Here is a 22,049-nt window from a genome sequence, read left to right on the forward strand (position 1 = left end):
GAAAGATCACATGAAAAGATCAAGTGAAGCCTGGCACTTTTCTCTGTCCCCGTTACGAAGCTAACGGTAAATCTTGTTTCGGTTATGAGATGTTCTTCACCATTTACACTTTAGATTAAGGAAAAAAACCCAAACGGTCGGTATTAGGTAACAGACCGTTCTGCGATGGTGGCTGGCTTCAGTCTCAGTATGCAGGTAGGGCTCCCGGGGTGGTCGGAATCTGGTTCGGACCCTTGCATGTAATGGAAACTGGAGTTAAAGAAAGAGCTGCATGGGCAGCTAGGTTCTCATCTGATTCATTTTCAGAAATGCTAGAAACACAGCTAGTAAACACAAGCTCTATTAGCTTGTTGATGTAATTTTGTTACGCAAAGCATTTTCTGTGAATACTGAGTTTCTCAATCATGCTAACATCTGTGTTTTAAGTCCGAAAAAACCCCAAGCAAACAAACCAAAAAAAAAAACCCAAAAAAGGAGGGAAGCCTTAAAAGTGACCCATTGTAGCACTCCGAGGTAAGAGTGCAGTAGAGTTCAGGAAAGCATCAGAGACAGGGGATCAGTTCACTTATTAGTTGTACTGATACTTAGACTTTTTTTTTTTTTGCTTTAAATGCAGTGCCTGTGAATTTGCTGTTTGCTAGCCGACGCTAGCTCCTGCAAGCAGGAGGAGGCTGGCTGTAGCTTTTCCGTGGGAGGGAGGAGGTCCTAGTGGCGTGTGTACTTTGCTCAGGACTTCGGCACGGTTGGCCGGTAAAGGGGAATAGAGCCTTTCTTGTGCTTCTGACGTTCAACTGATGGCAAATGAGCGCTGGGGGGAGCGAGCACGTAAGTAGGGAGCTGACAATCCCGCAGGGTTCCCACCTTCCGGGCCTTCGTCTGGCTTTGTTTTCTGGGTTTGAAACCTGGGAATTAGGAAACAAGTTTTCCTTGTCCTGCCTGCTCCTCTCCCAGGATACCTGCCTCCTCCCCGTGCCTGCCAGCCGCCTGCAGGCTCCCGGCAAGGACATAGAGGTGTTTTCCTGATGGAGGCCTTAGCGAATCATCATCTGAACGACGACATAAAACCTGTGACCCGCGTCCAGGCTCGGTTGGATCACCTCTGCAAGATTTTTCACTTGGAGTGACGGTTGTAATGGAGTTAAAGCTCTGTTTAACCTTACTTAAAACGTCCTCACTATGTCCTTTTCCTGAAACGTGCTTGCTTTTCATGTGTGGCTGTGTGTCCCTGTTGGGGGGTTCTTCTTGGGGCTGGGTAGGAGGAAATTGAAGAAAATGCTGACACTGCATAAATATCAAAAGTTTAGTGCTTTGATCTGACAAACAAAATAATGCTGCTCTTGCTTTTCTTTTTAGGATGTGCTTTACCAAAACGTTGTCTTAATGCGGGAAGAAATGAAGCTTCTAAAGGTTCATTTTTAATGAATGAACTGAAAAAGCTTTACTGAAACCTGCCTTAATTTGACTCTTAAGTAAAAAAATGCTTTGCTGTATTGCTTTGTGGAGACTAATAAACACTTTTGACTTGCAAATCTCTTGCCACTATGAATTAAGTCTTGTATTACGCAAATCTCCCTTTCAGTTATCCTTTTTTAAACGTTGATTTTGAATCTTTCCTTTAGATCATGGCTTGCATGACATTTTCTTTCTTTTCCTTTCTTTTTGCTGTTTGCAAAGACTCTTGGGAGGATTTGACAGATGTGGTGGAGCAATTGCGTGATGATACTGAAGGTGCGTGCCACACCAACATCTTTCAGCTATTATTTCCACTAATGATTGGCTTTTGCCTGCTTATTCGGAACCTGAGTGCAAAATCCAGTTTTCCTTTCCAGTGCCGATGGCCGTGGGGTTCTGAACGTGCTTGTCTGGTTGAACCAGGTTGGCAGCCAGAACAAGCTGTACAAGTTGCACTCTGTCTGGATGTTTGGTTTCTGCTGTTAGCGTGTTTAAAAAAAAGTCTTTGATCACTCACGTGGATGTATTGCTCTTGCGATTGCATTAATTTACATTTAAAATGGATATTGTGAAGGCTTCTCTGCTAAATTTTATCAGCCCCTTCATGGGGTCCATGTGATCAGTTTTAGTTTCTAAATTCTTAGTTACCTCTTCTTTTTGACAATATGTGCATACAGTGTTGCTTAATAAGTGTTTCAATAATTCTTGGGTATTTCGACATCAAGTGGAGGTAGACAAAGTGAATCAACAAGCAGCTAGATGATTTATGTTAAATGCTTTCTGAGGCAGTTCTTTTCCTGAGCCTGATCTAAACACAAACTAAACAGTTGCAGCAATATATGGAAGCTAAATTTTAAAAAATATTTCAGAAATCACCCCGAAGCATCAGGTTTTCTGAAGTATTTCTATTTATCAACTCGAGACTGTGCAAAAGTGACTCTAAAACTTGTATTGAAAATTTTTATTAAACCCTGTGAAGTACTAAAAGACAATTTTTTTTTTGTGCTTATTACTTGATTCTTAAAAATGGTGCAAGTGTGAAATAGTTGAATCTCTAATTCAGCATGCACTGAAGTAAAATTGTAGTTTGATGACGAGATGTAACTGTTCACGATTGGGATGCAAGCGTTTGCCGCGCAAAGGGCTAATGCACCTTTTGGAGGCAAGGGAGTAATAAGGGACTTTTCCTTTTGTGGCTGAGAAGTTTAAATGCTCCTTGTTAGGAAGAATGTAGTTTTCACTGTAGAAGGATGGTGAGGGGTATTTGTCTATACGGGCCAAACTTTTAAAACGGCAATCTCAAATGAGAAGCTAAAGCTAGGGTTTTGGGTGTCAAGAAGACTTCAGAGCGCAAGTCGTGTTATTCTCACACTGATAGTCCCAGAGGAGTAAGGTCAGCAGATGCGTTCCAGCTCGTTTTGCCAATTTGTGCATTGACTATTTTGAAGGTGTTGCGGATTGCAGATCCCACGGTGGCTGTTTCCTTACCGGGGTTTTATTCGGTTTTGGTCTAATTCTCACTGGCAGGATGTTAAACCAAAGGTGCCTTTGTTTCTTCATAGCACAGATAAGCAATTTAAACATGGAACTTGGTAAAGCAAAACGGTAGAATTAAGCGAAGCGCGTTTATGTTGTGGGTCAGGGTTATAAATAGAGGGTGAAGTGTGAGCAACACCATGAAGGATACATCTGTCTTAAAATATGTAGTTGCGACTTGTACTGGAATAATAACTGATAGTTAAGGATGGCGAAGTAAGGCCGCTAGAGTGGCGACTCAGTTAGGAAAAACCTTCCAGTGCAAATAGTTCTAAGCATGTTTCTGGCAGAAGAAAAGAGCTAAATCAACCATGACCTAGGAAAATTTATTTTTCTTTATATTTGGAGACTCAGATGGTATAAATCTTTTTGAAGAGCGTGTACTGTGGACAAAAATTACTTTTGTTGCATTAAGTACATGACTCTCTTGCTGGTCATCTTCAGTGGATGGTGCCTTTCTTAACTGTTGCACTTGGTTATTTGCTTGGGCTTCTGCCCGCTGGCCTCGTAAACCCCATGGGCTTCTCATCAGCCCCGGGAGACGTTCTCTCTCCTGGCACAACAGGTAATTCTGCTTCCCCAGCAGCTCCCGCCGAGGGCATATCCACGGTAGTCTTTCCGGGGGGAAAAAGGGGGTTGACGCTTTTTTCTTTTCCCATAAAGCTTTGTACAGATTTTTTGCATTTATTTTTTTGAGGCTGGGATACATTGGAAATGTGTGTCGTCTTTGTTTGCACTTGTATCTTTGTTTCCCATGACCACCACCCCGTTCTGCTTTTTTCAAAGCTCCTATGTGCCTGATGTGCGTGGGGAAACTGTCCTCCTCAGTGGTGCATCAGAGACTGATGGATGCTTGATGGCGGGGAGTGTGCCTTCCTCCTTAAAAGTCAGCGTGAAGGACATAATAGCAAGAACAAATGAAGCCACCTTTTAAACTCTTTGTCAAAATCTTTCTTCTCTTAGGAAATCCCATTTTGTTTTTGGAACATGGCATTAGTCCAGCTGCTTTCCTGGTTATCCACAGTCCCTCTGAGAGGTTGAATTTTGACTGTAGAAGCAAAAAAATAGTAGAGTAAAAGATATTTCTGTAGAAACAGACATGCTCCTGCTTTTCACTTATGAATAGTCATGACCTTTTAATTTTCATCACTGCTTACCTTTAAGAGGGTTTTTGCATGACATGCAAAACGTGTACCCACCTCCTCCTTGGGATGGTAGTCAGGGGCTTGCGTGGCTGGAAGGCATATGAGGCATTTGAATGTAAGGGAACATCAGGAAGTAGAAGCGGCTTAAAAAATGCATAATGATGTTGAACTCCAGTTTAAATGATGGAAGTCTTTAATTTATCTAGGGATTTGCTTTCCACATTTATTTGAAATTAAACATATGTTCATGATTTCATAGACTGAGCAGCTGGAACTAACGTCTTCCCTAATGTGAATTTGCTTAACCGAAACTCAGCGTACTGTAGGTAGCTGGCTGGTTTGTTTTGAAACCAAGTGTTTCACCATTAACGTATCTCCATTAACCTGAGTACAGTATGAACTGTTTGCGAGATGCCATTTCTCTTCCATACACAGAAGCAGCCTTTCTAAATTTCAGATTGCTCTACGTTTGTATTGCTGACTTACGACGGCTTCACTACACGGACAACCTTGCTGAAATACTAATTAATTGGCATCACTTTGAGCAGATTTGTTCACATCTATGGTGTTTCGTGACTCCCTGCATTTGATCAGAGTTCTAGTTTTATTTTAGTTCCTTCTTCGTTCTTTTAGAGTAATTCAATATGAGGAGCTATAAAATATATTGTCACCGGGCGAGAAGTACTTAGACCACAGTTGCCGCTTAAGCCTTTGAGATTCAGTATTGCATTGACTTTTTCTTTGACTTTTAGGTACCTATTTTACCTTTTAAACAAAAGACAGGATTGCTGAGGTTCTTGGATGCTTTTGAAAACCTCTTCATGGGAGCTTCTAAGGAACCCTTTGCTTTTCGTGCTGTTAGCGTGTGAATGATTGTGGCACGGTTTTACGTCTTGAGAAACATGGCAGTTCAGTGTCTGCAGAAAACAGTCAGATTGTTTTACCCTGTCATTCTAGCAGGATGCAAGCCCAGCTCAGTCACGACCACTTAAATCCCATGTGCAAGGTGGCTGGATAGACAACGCGTCTATTCTGTAGAACCTTCATGACTTCAACTGAAATCCAAACCACATGGAAAGGCAAAGTTTAAGGGCCAAGATTTTACCTTTTAATGTTTACGGCGTGGCACGTATAGTATAACACGGGTAGAGTTTTTGCAGTTAGAGGCAGAAGGAGAAAGTTGGACAAGATGCTGACTCAAACTGAGAATCTCAGTTGCACATTGAGGGTCAGGCTTGCCAAAGCAGAAAGCGTCTGGGTTGCCTTAAAGCCAGCTGCGTAGTCTTATTGTGTAAAAGTCATATTTGCTTGCTTACCCAGCTCTCTTTAAGACTCAATTTTAAAGGTGTATATGTTGCAGAACATAAAACAATGGTATAAATTACTTAGGATTTAATTTTTTTAACAATTCTTGGGGATTTTATCCCATTTCATGCTATGTAACAGTTAATTGGTTTGCAAGATGAGAATCTTGGATGAGCACTGTTCATAACAGACTAATGAAGCAGAAACCTTTCATTAGTTCATGTGATGAAAACATTTTTCAGTTCTTTAGGCTGTGACCGCACGTTTTAGTGTTAAATAAAAGCATAGCCTTGCTTTTCTTCTTTCTCCAGTGCTTTCCTCAGCTCAGGTGTTCATTAGCTCTTAAAAGTGTTGAAAGGATCTAGCGGTCTTGAACACGTTTCATGCACCCTTGTTTGTTTGTGTTTTTTCAATTAGGGTAATATTGACCCCAGTTGACACACAGCGGTCACAGACTGCTCAGACGCGTGGAAAACCATGTGCCTTGCCTCAAAAAGCATACCCTTGACCTCAGTAAAGGTCTGACTGTGGCAGCAGCTCTCAATACTCTTAAGAAATGCGTATGGTTTCCTGCGAGCGTATAATGGAGTAGGACCCTAATTCCAAGAAGTGTCCTTGGACTTTAGCGTAATTCAAACCAGCTGATAACCGCAACCAAAGGAATGTTTTCCATGTCGTCGTCTTGTTCGGTTTATTTAATTTGGCGTCAGCAATTGATTTGCCACCTGCGCGGGGTCACTTCGGACGCCCGCCTTGCTACCGATGGGCTCAAGGAGCCGCTCGGCCGCGGGCCAGGACCGCGCTGTGCTGCGGCAGTGCTTTGCTGCTCGGGGCGTGCCGCCGCGGGACCTTGGCCGCTGGGGCAACGTCCTCCTTGGAGAGGAGAGGACGTCTCTCCGTCTTCCTGTATCTGGCTATTCCCCTGACAGGGGAGAAGAAGCTGTGATGGTTAACAAGGTTTTGGTCAAGTCTCAAAACTTCTAGGTATGTTCAGGAGGCAAACACTCAGCTTCTCTAAAGGGTCTGATCTCACTACTGAGATCAGGATGCGCAGTGTGCGTATGCACGGGTGTGTGTCTTCAAAGCCTGGCCGGGCAAATAATCCTGTTCAACCCAGACTTCAAAATGTATTTAAATTGGGGGGGGGGGAAAAAAAAGGTCCATTTGTTTCTCTTACCGCAGCATCATACTCTTTTGAGGGTACATGTAAAAATTGCCTCAGGTAATTCAAACCGAGTAGAGATTTCTGCTGGTTTATCTGTTTCGGTCAGAAGGGCGGGTATGCTGCAGGTGGGGTTGTGCTCCCAGCAGTATTGAGGGAGCGGGTTGATGGCTTTTTACCAGGTGAGCTTGTTCAGAGCGGTTTTTGAATGGCGGTATCGAAGCGCGATTTTGTGACAGGAGTTGTCTGCGGTAGAGGCAAATGCTGTAGTGATGCTCGTGTACTCCTGAAGGGCAACTGTGGTGGATGCTGTCGGAGGTGGTCGTCGTGAGTTTTATGTAGAAGTACACCGAAGAAAAGATACAGCAGTGGTTTTGAATTCCAGGTACAAAAATTAGTTTTTGCAATGGTGTGTAATACCAGGTCTGACTTTTTTTTTTCCTTGCGTCTGCGTTGCTAGTAATGGTGACTGTTAGCTACATCGCAAATCATAAAATGGATTGTAAATCACAAAATGGGTGATCGGCTCGAAGTGCGTGCCAAATCTGTTGGCTTAAAATAGTAGTAGTTCTGCAAAGGCAATAAAAATCACCCGCTAAATTAAATCTTGCTCCATCCCAATGCTGCCATGAGAACTGCATTCCTAAATGAGTACTTTGAAGTTTTCTGAACTATGAAAATAAATTGAGAGTGCCTAATCTCAGCCTTTTTATAAGGCGTGAGCCAAGACAAGCAGCGCTTGAAGAGCATGCAGTTAGTAAACCAAAACTCAGAGGGGATTTTCATGGCTTTGTCCCTCATCAGGAGAAGGTTGGGTGGAGTCGCAGGAACAGCTGGAATTGTTTGCCACTTCCCTGAATGAGAAGGCGTTTGTCCATGGCAGCAGATGTGGCCGGGAGTGCAGCCAGACTCGCAGCCGTCAACTGACGGCAATCCCAGCTGGCATTGCTTAGCGCCGTCCGCTCGCTCCCCTTCTCCATCAGACATCTTCTCTCCTTGAGCCGCTCGGTGCGGTACCTGCCAGGGTGGTTACAGGGAGACTTAGAGGAGAAGAAAGGGGATAAGAGAGGCCTTGTCCTCGCCTGCTTTTGGAGAGACTAAGCACATGCAGCCATGGTAATGGGTTTAAACGGTGGCAGCTGCCCTGACCCATTGCTCTCCCTATACTGTGGGTTTTTTCCCAGCCCTCAGCTTTAATGACGTGTACTCGAGTGTTGTTAGCGCTGTCGCCGCGGTGCTAGGTCTGACTGTTTCTTTGAGTCAGCAGCAGCATCCCCCACAAAAACAGCCTGTCCTCTGGCAGACGGGCTTTTCATCTCCCAACCTGGGGGTGCCTTTCAGTGTCCCCTTCTGTCTGGCCTAAGGAGTCTCAGTTGCACACCAGCAGTTGCTCCTCCTCTTGCCTGTTCTGCATTCAGCCGTAGGTTACGGAAATCATATATTAGTCCTGTTGGGTGCAGGTTGCTGGGCCTACAGTGCTTCTCAACGTACAGGAGATACCAGATATTTTCTTCATGATTCTGTAGTTCTATTCAGCTTTGCTCCTTGCTCTCTCTTGGGCTGGTGGGTGCTGACAAGACGCCTCATTGCAGGGGCAGTACATTTGAGAAGACAAGGAATCACAGAATCACTAGGTTGGAAAGGAGTTTGTATTTGAGCAAACCGCACTTGTCAGTATCAGCGTTGAGATGAAGCGGGGTGATGACTTGCATCATCAGGACAAGTCCTATAGGAGACTGCAGTGGTCTCAGAAGAACGTACCCCTTGGCCTCTTTTGGCAAAGTTGCTGTGTTTTTAAATTGCAAGAAATCGTTCTTCACAGTTGTATTGGCAAGAGGGTGAAAACTGTTAACAGTCCAGACAGCTCAAGTCCACCTGCCTAGTAGAGATTTGGTGTTTACTCGGTGGCAAAGCTGTTGAATATAACCCCAAACTTCTACAAGACTTCACTTAGGGACTGTATCCACTGAGAATGAGGGTTGCATCTTCCCCTCCTCCTCGACCATGAGAGGTGTTTTAAGGAGAGACATAGGAACCTGTCTCAGCTGTCCGTACATTGAAGAGACGGAGCCTCCGAACAGTCAAAAAGAGCTTGAGAACACCACGACAGGCGTCGCTGGGGGGGGCCGGGTGGTGGGACTCCACAGAGCAGGCAGGAACAGCCATTCTTCCCCCGCTTAGATTTCTAGATATTTTTATGGCTTCTTTCCTCCAACTTAGCTACCTGTTCCTCTGTCTTTTAAATAGAAATGCATCTCCTTTTGTTCTAACTGAAAGTTTTCAGTCTCCGATAGTCACTTGCTTTACTTGTTTGCTAGATGCAAGCATTCTTTGTCAGTATAGCATATAAAGGGTGTACTCTGTGCTTAGATACGTAGTCTTGGATGTCCTCTGGTCCCGTTTCTGCTGCTAGGCGTAGTAAAGTCACCTGCGAAGGTGGCAAATTGGTTCAAGGGTCCATGGCTGTTTACAGCAGCCTAAGAATAAACGTGCCTTACAGGGATGAAACCGCTTGCACCAAAGAACTCCTGCTCAAAAATTGGGTGAGAGATTGCCAGTGGAACAGATACAAACATAAAACGTGTAACTGATGCAACATCCTTCTAGTAGCCAGAATTTTTTTCTACTGCTGCCTGTCTCCTGGCCTAAAGCGTAAGCACACTTTATTTGTTGTGGACATAGCACAAGTCACTGCAGTTACGGGACAGTACTGTTGTAAATGAGTTTGTTTCTTGAGGTGTTGGAAATGCCCTGATGGTGATTGGGAAGAGAGGTGCTCTGTGAAAGGATGGGTGTTGGCTTGGGCACATTATACAGGTCAGGGAGCAGGAGGCCTGCAGGCAGGGTGTAGTTTGGAAAATGGATGCCTGTATTTGTTTCTTGCAGTGAGAAGCAACTAGCATGTATAAAGGTCTGAATATTTATATTATGGTAGGGGAAGAATATATAGTCTTGGAAGATCTGTGCGTGTCGGGACTTCGGGCAAGCTGTCAGAGGAGCCGTGAAGATCGGCCCCTTATTGTCAATGGTAAAAAACAGTAGCGTTGATAAAATGAGGAGAGATCCGTGGGAATTGGCTCCATGTTAAATCCAAGTTTAAAAAAAAAAAAAAAGAGAAGGGAAGATGCAAGACTGGATAGACACACATGTTGCTGGATTAAGCGTGAGTGAATTCATGGTTGTTTTTAGATGGAAGAGCAAATCGCAAGTGGAGAATTCTTAGCAGTTTATAGTTGCTGGGGAGTTGAGTTGGAACAAGTGACGGCCGTAACATTTGGTATCGTGTTGGCAAGAGGTAAAGCACAATATTAACAGCTGTCTTCAAACTTCACTTTCTTGAAAATGTAAAGCTTCTGTAGTTATTTGAAGTATTGAGGCACCCTTAATGTGCTATGTCGCCCATACCCATGTCATTGTGGCTTTGGCTGTAAAATGGTCATTAATTTTGATTTTTCTCAACAAAAGGCCTGAAGAGAGTGCCTCGCGTGAAACTGCCACTGCCCCTAAAAATGTCCTGAAAGCTGAGGAACAAAAAGAGAGAGAAATGGGATATCTTATTGTATTAAAAATAGCTTTTGTTACTCAACAGTATTTTTCTTCCTTTTGTTGTAGATCCTAATTATCTCATGGCTAATGAACGCATGAACCTGATGAACATGGCGAAACTGAGTATCAAGGGGTTGATTGAATCGGCGCTTAATCTGGGCAGGACGCTGGACTCTGACTATGCACCTCTTCAGCAGTTCTTCGTTGTGATGGAACACTGCCTTAAACACGGCTTGAAAGGTGACCTTGCTCGACAGGAGTCGTAGCTGTTCGTCATAGCGTGGGAGCGAGAAAGAGCGATCTCATTTCAAAAATCTGGGTTTGTACTCTACAGTAGACTAGAGAGAGGCCGGGCAGGGTCACTGCTGCGATCACAGTTGACTTGCCAGGCCACAGGAAGGGAAAAACTTCTGCTGAAGGTATCACACTGCCAGGGAAAAGTTCAGAGATGTTGCAGGTGCTTGCTGTTTTTAAAACAGCTTTTCAGATGACTCGAGTATAACTAAGTGATCAGTGGTAAAATTAGCTTTTCAGCAAGCTCATGACTCCCTTTTTTTTCTTCTGCACTTCCTGGTGCTTTGGGGACACGACGGTCCTCTTGCTGGAAGAGGAACTGCAACACGGAGGTCCTTTCTCAATAGTTCTGTCAAAACTGAGGATTTTGGCTTTGTGCAGCTATGGTCTTGTAAGATGCTTTCTACAATAGCAAGCAGAGCATATATTTAACCGTCTAATAATGCGGAATCACAACTAAAATTGTGAAGTACCAGAATACTTTAATTGATGTGCTGCCTCTGTGTGATAGCAGCTTAAGATGAAAAGCGGAGGATATTAAATGCCCTTTCAGCACCCGTACGTATGTCCTGTGGTGCTTCTTTAGCACTGGTGGTCAGCCTGAGGCGCAGAAGAAGCGATGCCTGTGCTGGTGAGGGTAATGTTATGCAGGGGAGAAGGGTTCATATTCTTCAGCTTCTATGTTTAGCTATTTGCCAGTGTCCCTACTGCTGGCCATGAGGTTGAAGGTAAGCAAGTTCTCGATCTTCTCACTGCTGCTGTGAAGTATCAGTAAGAACTATGGAAGAGGAAAATGAATTTCCAGCTTTAGTACCTAGGGGTCACTAGAAAGCTTTCCCGAAGGAGGAAAGGATGCACAGAGAAGCCCCAGGAGGCTGTGGAGAAGGAGCAGGTTCCAAGTGGTGTGGTCCTTTTCCTTGTAATGTGATGGTCAGTGAGAGAAAACTACTGTGCACGCATCAGCTGTGACTTGGGGACAGTGACAGCATGCTGGTAGAAGTTTTGACCTCTGGCAGTGAATCTAAGTTGCTGGTTATCACCGGATACAGTTGCTTTGGCATGGTGGGGATGCATGGAATATTTTCTGGCATCCATCTCAAGCTCCCGTTGCCTTATCTGAATGATACAACTAATTGCCACACTCGGGCATAAGAAGTCATCTTTTGTACATGCCCAGCAGCAGTCCCAGAAAAATCTGACGATTTTTGTGTACTGTTTGTTCGCTTCTGACCATGTTTGAGAATGTGTTTCGTCAGCACAGGCCTAACGGGCTCATTTTATCTTTCTTTTCTAGCCAAAAAGACTTTTCTTGGGCAAAATAAGTCCTTTTGGGGACCTCTAGAACTAGTAGAAAAGCTTGTTCCTGAAGCTGCAGAAATTACAGCAAGCGTTAAGGATCTCCCAGGGCTGAAGTAAGTACAGTCTTTCAGTGCACAAGCACATAATGTTTTTATTGTAAGAAGGATCCTGAAGAAGAGAAGGAAGGGCAAACGTGACCTTCAGGAATACATCTGCCACCTTCTGCTGATAAAAATGGATCATTACTCTCTTTTATGCTTAATCAAGGAGCTGCAGAAGGAGAGGATAGCATATATTCTTTCTTTCTGTGTTAAGTGCATGGGGTCTGATGGGCAATAGTGCATTTATTGCTAGCACTAAACGAGTGACGATGTGTCTCAGGAGTAGGAAAAACCTTTCCTGACTATTTCTGAAGTCAGACTGAAGAGGAAGGGAGTTGGAAGGAAGGTGATGCCAGGTTAAATAGGTTTGAGGCTGATGGGCAGAGGTATTTTTCTTTTAAATAAATTAAGGTAAACTTACCAAGTTTGTGTAAAAGGGAAGCTCAGTCAAGAAGCTGGAGAAGATACTAGCTTATGTTAAAGAGGAGAGGGGAAAAAAACACTTTAAGTATATATTGCGTTTACAAAATTTCGTAGTCATTTCAGACGTCACGTTGAAGTTTGCGTATTCCGTGCTAAAAAGAAACTGTAAGAAGCTTTCAGGCTGGGGAATAGAAAAAAGATCTAAGGAAGCTTTTCTATGAGCAGCAGGACTAAGGATTAAATCTTCGTTGCTGAAAGAGGAGATGAACAGATTCAACAGCAGCTTCTTTTGGGTTAGTATTTAGTGATACATATGGACAAGCGCTTTTACTGGAGGTCTGTGCAGGACTCCTCCTGGAAGAGCTCACAGGACCAGCGTGGAGTGCCAACAGCGTTGTGCCAGATCTCCTGTTACCTTTTCCTGCTGTAAAATAATATTGAAATGTTACAGAAATTGAAATAAAGAACAGTTTTAGAATCCATTTCTAAACCTTGCATTGATACTAACCCTTGGGAAATGTCGTGGGACGTATTAGTGAGGTCAATTTCATGGACAATTGCTGCTTATACCGGTGAAGGTTAGGAGATAAAGTGCCCCACGTGCTGTTTAGTATAAGACAGCTGACTTGACTGCTGGAGACGGAAAAGAAATTTCCTTCTAATCGCAATACGGCTCAGCACGGGGGCTTTGCACCTTCCTTTGGAGCGTCTGGTGCTGGCTCCTGGCCAGCATGCCAGGGGAGGTGAGCCAGAGCTCTGATGCAGTGTTATCGGTTACCGTATTTTTCAAGCTGCATGCTTCCGATTGACAGGAGAAACTGAGGGGGAAGGACTGTGACTGTAACCCGTTGCATCCTGTGGGTGTGTTGACGAGCAAAATAGTTGAAGAGAACGGTACTGAATCTGTGTTTTCAGTTGTCTTGGTGGATTCTCAGCCAACTGAACACCTACCTGAAGGAGCGGTGCTTGCCTTACGCAAAACTGATCTTGAATTAGAATGTGACGTGTCGAAGCAGCTGATCTCTGTCTATGTAGTAGCATCCACCAGGGTTTAAGTCAGGGAAATACTTTTTTAGTATAACAAATACAAAGCTAGTGATGAGAGAAGCAGTGATTGCTTAGATAAACTTACCCGTAGCTATTTGCATGTACATACCTTGTATTTCAATGTTTTTGTCAGTGCCAGCTCTGTCTTTGAGATGCAGAAACTTTAGATGGAATGGGATTATTAGCACTGTTTGTGAAAGTGTGTTGCAGGACGTCCCTAACTGTTTTGTTTCCGGCCTTTGTAGGACACCTGTGGGCAGAGGAAGAGCTTGGCTTCGCCTGGCTCTAATGCAGAAGAAACTGTCAGAATACATGAAGGCCTTGATTAACAGAAAGGATCTTCTCAGGTGAGTGCTGAGCTCGCTCTCGGATGAGGTTAGGTTCACTTCTGTTCTTTGCTAAGATCTTTACGGTCTTCTACACCCGAATGGTAAAGCATGCATGTACTTTTTTGAGAAATGGTAATATCTGTGAAATGCAGAGCTTCCTCTGAGGGAGGAATTAAATACTAAGCATCATTAAAAATGCTTAGTATTCTTTCTGAATTCAGAAGCTGTTATTTCTTAGCTTTGTCTCAAATATCCATTAGAATAAACACAAATTTTGGTTCCGAAGAGATGAATTGGGTGAAATAGTTGGACAGAGGGGATACAGCATTCTGTCTCTGCAAAATCTTGGCCCTGGATTTGTTTCTGACCTTGTCGCTTTGTTAACGTCTGACTTGGAACAAGTCATTTCCCTTCTCTCTATCTCTTCTTCCTGCTCATAAAACAGCAATAATTTTGTCATCTAGTTGAAAGGCCACCGATGTGAGCTACTACATCTGTGTAAAGCAGTAGGATTTAATAAATGTATTGGTGTTTCTTTACTCAAACAAGTAGGTTTCCACTGGCTGTCCATGTAAATCCATAACTGACTTGGGGCTAGAAAGGAGAACTTGGTGTTGTCCACTGGAAAATGTGGCGGCAGCGGCTTGTGTTAATAACGCTGTGTAGTTAGTAGTAGTACTATGTAGTAGTAGACGTATGCTACTTAAAAAAAAAACCTCTGATATAAAGTCCCAGTCTTAAACCTTAAGCGTGCTGTACCGTTACTCAAGGATTGTGCTTACTTTCCGTCACCCTTCAACAGTGAGGCCCCAGGTCTCCTACTTAGTGGGTCTTTGCTTCACCTGAAGACTTACTGTGCCAGGAGAGATCGGTTCAGTCAGAGCAGGAGTACGTATCCGTGTGGACTATGTGCCGCTGCCTGGGTTGTTGTTAAGGCTGCACTTGTGTGATATTGTCCTTTGAAATCGCAGGGATCCCATGGCAGTTGACATAGTTTTAGTTGATTTTTAAAGATGCAACACTTGTCTTCTCTTGCCGTGTATCCTGCAGTGAATTTTATGAGCCTAATGCACTGATGATGGAAGAAGAAGGAGCGATCATTGCTGGCCTCCTAGTAGGTTTGAATGTCATCGATGCCAACTTTTGCATGAAAGGAGAAGACCTGGACTCACAGGTACGGGGTGTTCAGTTCTTTTCGCTCCTTAAAATTGGTAGTATTTTCCATTGTAGAGGACTTGCATCAACTGAGATAAGAGTTGGTCACTATACGTAATAGAAGACTAATATAAGCTCGTTATGGTGATTGGGGTCTTCAGTTTGCTGGTGGCACTGAGATCAGACTCAGGATTTTGGTTTTCTCTTCGCTGCTGCGCTTCGCTATGGGTTTGCGTGCGGGTCACTGGACTTGAAATGTAGTAAATGAAAAAGGAGGAGAAAACAGGGAAGGACTTAGCGAAAGTGAGGGGAGAAGTGGACAGAACTGTTAATTGACTCACGCTGTGTGATGAGATCATTGTAGCTGTTAAACAAAAGAAAACGAGCCTGTGTACGCTTATGTTACGGCTTGCATAAGCAGCGTATCTATCACAGGTAAGCGGATGGTAATGGTTTCTCCTTATGTCCTAAGACTTGCTTGCCAACTTGTGGCTTATCCTACTATGTTTTTGCTTGAAATAGGCCACGTTTTCATGGGTAGATTACTGGTATAATGGATCCTTGCTCTAATACAATATGTACTGGTGTTCTAACTGAATGACTCCAACCTTCCACAACTATGGACAGTGTTTAGTCTTGGGAAAAGTGTTCAAAGGAAAATGCAAATTTTTCTTTTCTAGGTTGGAGTTATTGATTTCTCAATGTATTTGAAAGATGGGAACAGCACGAAAGGCAGCGAAGGGTAGGTACACGCACAGTTGTCCTGCTTCCTATCACTTGTATTCAAGTATTCTGGGTTGCCCTGCAAGCTGATCAATTTTTAATGAAAAAGCTACTTAGACTGAATTGCTCTTGTACGATAAACCATAATGTATAAATGAGATACTGGAAATATTGGGAGGGGGCATGGACAAAGGAAAGTTTCACAGAAATTCTGTGCGTTCTTCCTTAACTGGCCATTGAAGATAAAAATATTTCACAAGTGACCCTCTGTGGTCTTATGTCTGCTGTTCTTTAAAGCCTTGTTGGTAAGCGGCTTAGTAGCCTTCACCAGTTTTACGGCTAGCAGGAAAGTAGTTGATTTTTGGCACCATAACACCCTTAGGAAAAAAAATGTCTCCAACTGGAAAAGATGGTAACTGCAATAATAGCCTAAAGTACTCGTGCCAGCATGCGTAGAGCTGTGCAACGTTCAGAGCAAGCGGTGGAAAAACGCATTGTGGGCACGCTGGCACACGGATCGGGTGTTGCGGTTTTCTGAGGCTCTTCAAGAGTACTTCTTCCTTCTAAGAAAGCCCTGCCAGTTTGAATTCAGGTATATATTTAATATTATGTCTCTGAATCAGGTGTTCTGATTGCATTTGTTTTATCTACAGTTTGATTTTTAGAACGTTCTTTTTTTTAGTTAAGATTTCCTGCGGGAAGTGCATGCAAAACATGCATTTGTAGACACTTTTCCTTGACCTGATTTCGGTGTGATGACTCTTGTGCAATAAACATGTAGTGCAAACCCATTTTTTTCCTCTGTTTTGTGTGTCACAAAATGCCTGAGTGTCACGCAGGTGAATGTAGCAGTTGCAGCTGCTGAGAAGTCAGGGGACAGCGCCTGATGACCGAGGCATAGACTGTAACTCGCCTTTCCTATTTCATATACGTCACACAGACTCATTGAGACCCTGGGTATTGGTGCTACGCTGGAGTCACGGGCTGCGTCGCCACGCTTTCTAGTTCTTTGAATCCAAATGCTTGAGGTGAATGATATTTTTTTTTTCCAGAGATGGTCAGATAACTGCTATTTTGGACCAGAAAAACTATGTGGAAGAACTCAATAGACATTTAAGGTAAGACATGATTTATTTGTTCTTTATTATATAGCATAACCAAATAGAAAACAGGGTTTTAAAAAAGAAGGAATTACGGTAGGGTTTTTGTTTCTCTTAACAGTGCTACAGTAAACAACCTACAGGCCAAGGTGGATGCCTTAGAAAAATCCAACACTAAACTGACCGAGGAGGTAAGTGTAACAGAAAATCATCTAATATTTTGGCCTTTTGGAATCGGGGATTAAAAAGGTAAGGGAGGAGTTATTTTCAGCTTTCTGGTGTACATAATGATGAGTGCTTAACAATGGAACTGGAATAACTGACCTGCCAAGGAATTACATGGGATGTTGCTACTGGCTAAGCATGAGGTGGAAAAACAACCAAATGTGTATGTTGAAAATCAAAAGCTGCTGAATGCACTTTATCCCTCTGAAGCCTTTGACGGCTTTGTGACTTTCGGAAAATGCCTTAGAATACGGCGGATGTGGTTTCCAGCACCGTACAGCTTATGTAGGTTCTGAGATGTCCAGACGTGACAAAGAAGTTTTTGAATGTCTGTTGATCTTGACAGGTGCAGAGCTTTACTAGAATGTAAGGATAGTAACTGAACTGTGTCAATAACTTTTTCTCTAGCCTGTCACAGTTCTCAAGCAATAAAGCAAAAATTACCATTATAGAGAAAACGTCGTTCAGTCTGAGCATGAGGAATGGTTGGTACGTGAGTCATGGGCATAACTTGTGTTTTAAAACTGGTCTTGCAGTTCATTAGTAATGGCATAAATGTACTTAAACTTTTTGGAGTCAGTTCCCTGACAAGTGTGTGACATGAGGTCTCATCCTGACGGTTCTATAGTATGTCTGTCCGCTCAGTAGAATGATTTTGATGGGGATGTCTCGGTGCTCTTGCGGTAAAAATATGAAATAGCAATTCTTGTTTGCTTTCTTACCCTCATCAAAGGAGGTCTCTGTGTCTGGTTGTTGAACATTTACTCTAATGGATGTATTCCAAAGGACGAGAAGCTTTAGCGATGGAAATTAGTGTAACCACTCTTGCAATTAAGGAGTAAGAAATGTTTTTTACAATTAAAATACTCTTTCTAATTTTAAAAAGGTAGTCTGCAGTAGAGGTGGCCTTCGTCAGTGCTACTATAATAAGTGGCTTTTGATGTATTACCTGCAGAGTATGAGTGCTGTGCCCATTAGGCACGGTACCTATGAGATGAATTGCAATATTGTCTGAAGTATTTTTTGATTTTCAGTAATTTACCTGCTTCTATCTTAGTGAAGTCTGCATGCTGTTCAAAGTAAGAGTTGAAGTGACGTTGGAACACGCGGTGCCAACCAGGGCTGTTTGCATGGTGTAGTTAGTGAACTGCGTCGCATCACATGAATTTGTGTATTTGGCACGAGCTGTACTAAAGACTCGCACTTCTGTCAGGGTCATTTCTATTTGGATTTGTCACTTAATATCACTGCTGGTCTCTTGGAATGTCACTGAGCTTTTCTTGTGCGCAAGGCTTACGCGAGTTAGGATTTACAAAGCTGGAAGGAGTTTTCTGAAGCTATTTTGGCCTTTGACCACACATTCAAAGTAATCTGTTAGTCTGCAGTGATGTCTTCACTGGGAACTCCCCTGAGGCAGGAATTCCCTGTCTCTAGGGCGATGTGTGCTACTGATGCTCTGTTTCCAGCCAAATCTTCCTCCTCTGGTGAGGTTCTCATCATTCTTCTCCTGCCCAAATGCTTGAGCATCTTAGATCTGAGGCGCTCTACTTACCGCTATACCCAAACTACTGAAGCTTTAGCAAACCCACGCAAGTATTTCTTCTCTGGTAATAATTTCAAGTGCTAGAAGTCAACAAAACTTAGCTGCCCTGTGCTCATGTTTTTCCTTTTTGTTATCTTTGGCAAGGGAAGGAGAATGGAGCGAGGATTTCTCTTGGCTTGTGCTAACCACACATTACACCGAGCCTAGGAGGTAGAGACCTGAAGAAGTTCATAACTTTACTGAAAGACAGGCACCAAAACTGGTTGGGAAGTCTCTGTTTTAGCCAATACTGGAAATCCATCACACTGGCACTAACTGATACTTTTTCGGCTAGTCTTTCTCCATGGTGGAGGCCAGGTTGTTTCTTTTGCTGCTCCAGATATTTTTTTTTCCCCTCACTTTGAGTACAGAAATCATGTCTAGAGAGGAAAAAAAAAAGGATCGAGTACGCTTTTGATAAGTTACTGTGGTTCTGCTTTGTTCACAGCTTGCGGTTGCAAACAACAGGATTATCACACTGCAAGAGGAGATGGAACGGGTTAAAGAAGAAAGTTCTTACATCTTAGAGTCCAATCGTAAGGTTGGTGTTTGTGAATGATTACTGAACCTTTTGGGCAGTCCCAGGCCAAATTCGACCGAGAAGTCAGTTTTTGGAAGAGACTTCATTTCCTTATCCATCTCACACAAAAATCGCACTGGGTAGCGTGACTCCAGGTGGGTTCTCCGCAGAGGGTGACAGATGGACCCTGGCCACAGTAAATCCTGCCTGGCGGTAGCTGATTTAACCGTGAGCGTGCGCAGAGCCGAGAGCTAACGCAGCGTGTTCGTGGCTTGCTGGGCAGAGGTGTCAGAAGGGACAAGAGGAAGACTGATCTACTGACGGGGTGGCAGAAAAACTTGGATGTAGGAGTTGTGCTTTTTTGGCCTGAAATGCTACCCTTTTTGGAAATCAAGGGGCAGGTTCTATAAAATGTTTTTTGTTGATGTATTGAAAGGGCTAGTAACTATGGCAGAACCTGGCTTCAGTTTTTAAACCCTTAAGATCTTTTCCTGAGGTTTTCTAACCATACTTAGTATATTGTGAAAGTTGTGAAAACAGGCAGTCTGTCCATCTAAGTCATATCCGTTAAAGCGCACCGAGCGCTTGGGGAAACGGGGCAATAGAATCATTTCCCAGGGAAGCCGCGTGCTGCGTTAACTGACTGGAGCTCCGAGTTTTGATAGCTGCAGAATTTGTTGTCAAGATGGTGGGAAAAGCAAATAACCAGCAAATGTGAGGGTTGGTAGTATGTAATGACAAGTTAATTGGGCGTCTTCCTGAACTTAGGTCGCTAAAGACAGAACTGCTGATGGACACGCACTGACCGAGGCACGGAAACAGTTGAAGGAGGAGACTCAGCTGAGGCTGGTAAGTACGGTGTGAGCTTGGCGCTTGCTACAAATGGCTTTTTCACGTCATGACTCCATGTCAGACAATCACTTCTGAACATGTTTGGCATGGGGACTTTTTTTCATGCCTGCCTGCCTGCTTTAGCCTGATCCGAGACAGTCTTGTCAGAAGCGGTGTTAACTTTGTGGCTCTATTGATGGATTTGAGGTCCGTCTCTCAAAATGAGCAGTACAGTTGCATTTCTAGGTGTGACATATCCCCATTGCCAGATGAGGATATTGCCACTGCCTGAACTGTTACTCAATACAGTGTGTTCAGCTGGTGCGGGGAAAATTGCCTGAACAGAAGGTTTTTAGGAAATAAAAAGTCTGCCAGCTTTTCACTAGTTCGCTCCATCAGAAAGATGGCCCTATGTGGTACTTTGTGACCCTTTGCTGGTAATGCTGTTTACATTGCTTTAATATTGGACTGAAAATGTGAATTTGTTGTCCTTAACTGTCTTGGATGGGTCAGGTCTGTACCTGTGACGCTGTGGCAGTGCAGCACGCTTGTAGATAGTGAGTGCACTGGCAGGAGCGCCGGCGAAGGGTGGCTCTCTCGCGGACAGTGAGGAAAGCTGGCCGGTAATGCTGACTAATCCGTCTGTTCCAGGATGTGGAGAAGGAGCTGGAGGTGCAGATCGGGATGCGACAGGAGATGGAGCTAGCCATGAAGATGCTAGAGAAAGATGTCTGCGAGAAGCAAGATGCACTGGTGGCGCTCAGGCAGCAACTGGATGATCTCAGGGCCCTAAAGCATGAACTGTCTTTCAAGTTGCAGGTAGGGAAATAATTAAATCAGATGCAGTGAGTTCCAGGTCATAGTCTTTTTTCCCCTATCTATTTGTAAGGTGCTCATTGTGAAAGGGTTAGAGGCTGTATAGCATCCTTCTGTCTTCCAGCCGGAAAGCTGTAGTACTTGAACAAATGAATGTGGTGGAGATTAAAGGAAAATGTTGTTTCCACCGAAGAAAGACTCGTGATGATCCAGAAATGTGTGTGTGATTGGGGAAAGCATCTTCTGTGGTGGTGTGGTATAAAAACCGAGCCACAGTCGCTCCTGTTCCCATACAATCTAGTTTTTGAAGGTGTATGGTGTACTGACGTACATTACCGTGTGATGACGAAAGCAGACTCTTAAGACTAAAAGCAACCCAAAATGCTCGGGAAGAATCTTAAAAAAATTCTGAACACAAAAGAGTTGCTTGTGCTGTCCTTGAGCCAGTCATTCTGTGCAAAACAGTTGAAAGATATTAGCAGGTAGTGCATTAGTATGTATTCAACAGGAAGCTTCACTGATTACGGTATTGCCCTTCTGTGGCGTCCAGATGTAGCCTACGCCTACCTGCATGGCAAGACATTTGTCCTTGCAATATTGACCTGGCATTTGCTTCTTGAGCACCTTCTGCTGCCTCTTTGGCTCCTGCCCCGTTTGTTTCACGTGCCACGTGATTTCTTGCGACTTGCTTTGGTGTTACTGGAACTTACAAAAAAAGATGATGCTACTTTTTCCAGAGTTCAGACATGGGAGTGAAACAGAAGAGCGAATTAAACAGCCGTTTGGAAGAAAAAACAAATCAGATGGCTGCCACCATCAAACAGCTTGAACAAAGGTAAAAAAACCCCAACTTTTACAATTATAAAATGATGTTTGTATTCTAGCGGTAGTGTCCCACTGACCTTGAACGGACCAGGCGAGAGTCTTTAGAGTCAACACAGCAACACAAGGAGAGCTATAATTTTGTGAGATGCTTTTAGGAGAAGTGTTTTGCACGCTCAGGAGGGTTTCCATTAGAAAAGAATATGCTACTAAACCAGTAATTAAGGTAGCAGCTTTGTCTGTGTCAGCTGCGCTTCTGTATGTTGTTACAAGTCAATTGCTATCTCTGGTAGCACTGATACAAAATGTAAATATGAACTAGAGAAGTGCTTGACTGCTCATGACAATACTACAGTGGGAGCAGGAAGGACAAGTGTGCAGCAGAGGCCAGGCTCGGAGGTGCTTGCTTATTCCAAATCTCTCTGGTACTGTTTTTGAAAAAAACACCCCAAATTGAACCATTCTCATTACAAACAGCCTTGTGCTTTCTGAGGGAGGTGAGCTTGAAAAAAATCCTCAAGTGAAAGTAAATGGAGGAAGATTAGAGGGCAGCCTGGCTGCCGCTAGCAGTTTTTAAAGACAGCCCGTAGCTATAATATTTGGAACTGGCACAAGTTCCATCCTAATGGCAGTGTT

General features: G+C 43.6%; 1 protein-coding gene across 2 annotated transcripts in view; it reads left to right on the forward strand.

The window, feature by feature from the left end:
• The window catches only part of RUFY3 (RUN and FYVE domain containing 3), a 34,187-nt gene that overhangs the window by 11,103 nt on the left and 1,035 nt on the right, over positions 1 to 22,049 (forward strand). Inside the window, exons 2-13 of one of the 2 annotated variants that reach the window (XM_010293176.1) lie at positions 1,675 to 1,728; positions 10,213 to 10,386; positions 11,735 to 11,852; positions 13,556 to 13,657; positions 14,690 to 14,813; positions 15,475 to 15,536; positions 16,570 to 16,635; positions 16,739 to 16,808; positions 18,873 to 18,971; positions 19,713 to 19,793; positions 20,427 to 20,594; positions 21,329 to 21,426. In XM_010293176.1, the coding sequence (XP_010291478.1) occupies positions 1,675 to 1,728; positions 10,213 to 10,386; positions 11,735 to 11,852; positions 13,556 to 13,657; positions 14,690 to 14,813; positions 15,475 to 15,536; positions 16,570 to 16,635; positions 16,739 to 16,808; positions 18,873 to 18,971; positions 19,713 to 19,793; positions 20,427 to 20,594; positions 21,329 to 21,426 (1,216 nt within the window). The remainder of the gene's footprint in view (positions 1 to 1,674; positions 1,729 to 10,212; positions 10,387 to 11,734; positions 11,853 to 13,555; positions 13,658 to 14,689; positions 14,814 to 15,474; positions 15,537 to 16,569; positions 16,636 to 16,738; positions 16,809 to 18,872; positions 18,972 to 19,712; positions 19,794 to 20,426; positions 20,595 to 21,328; positions 21,427 to 22,049) is intronic. The other variant, XM_010293177.1, reaches the window with a different exon arrangement.

This window comes from Phaethon lepturus, unplaced genomic scaffold (genome assembly GCF_000687285.1).
Source record: "Phaethon lepturus isolate BGI_N335 unplaced genomic scaffold, ASM68728v1 scaffold9308, whole genome shotgun sequence".
Taxonomy (NCBI): domain Eukaryota; kingdom Metazoa; phylum Chordata; class Aves; order Phaethontiformes; family Phaethontidae; genus Phaethon; species Phaethon lepturus.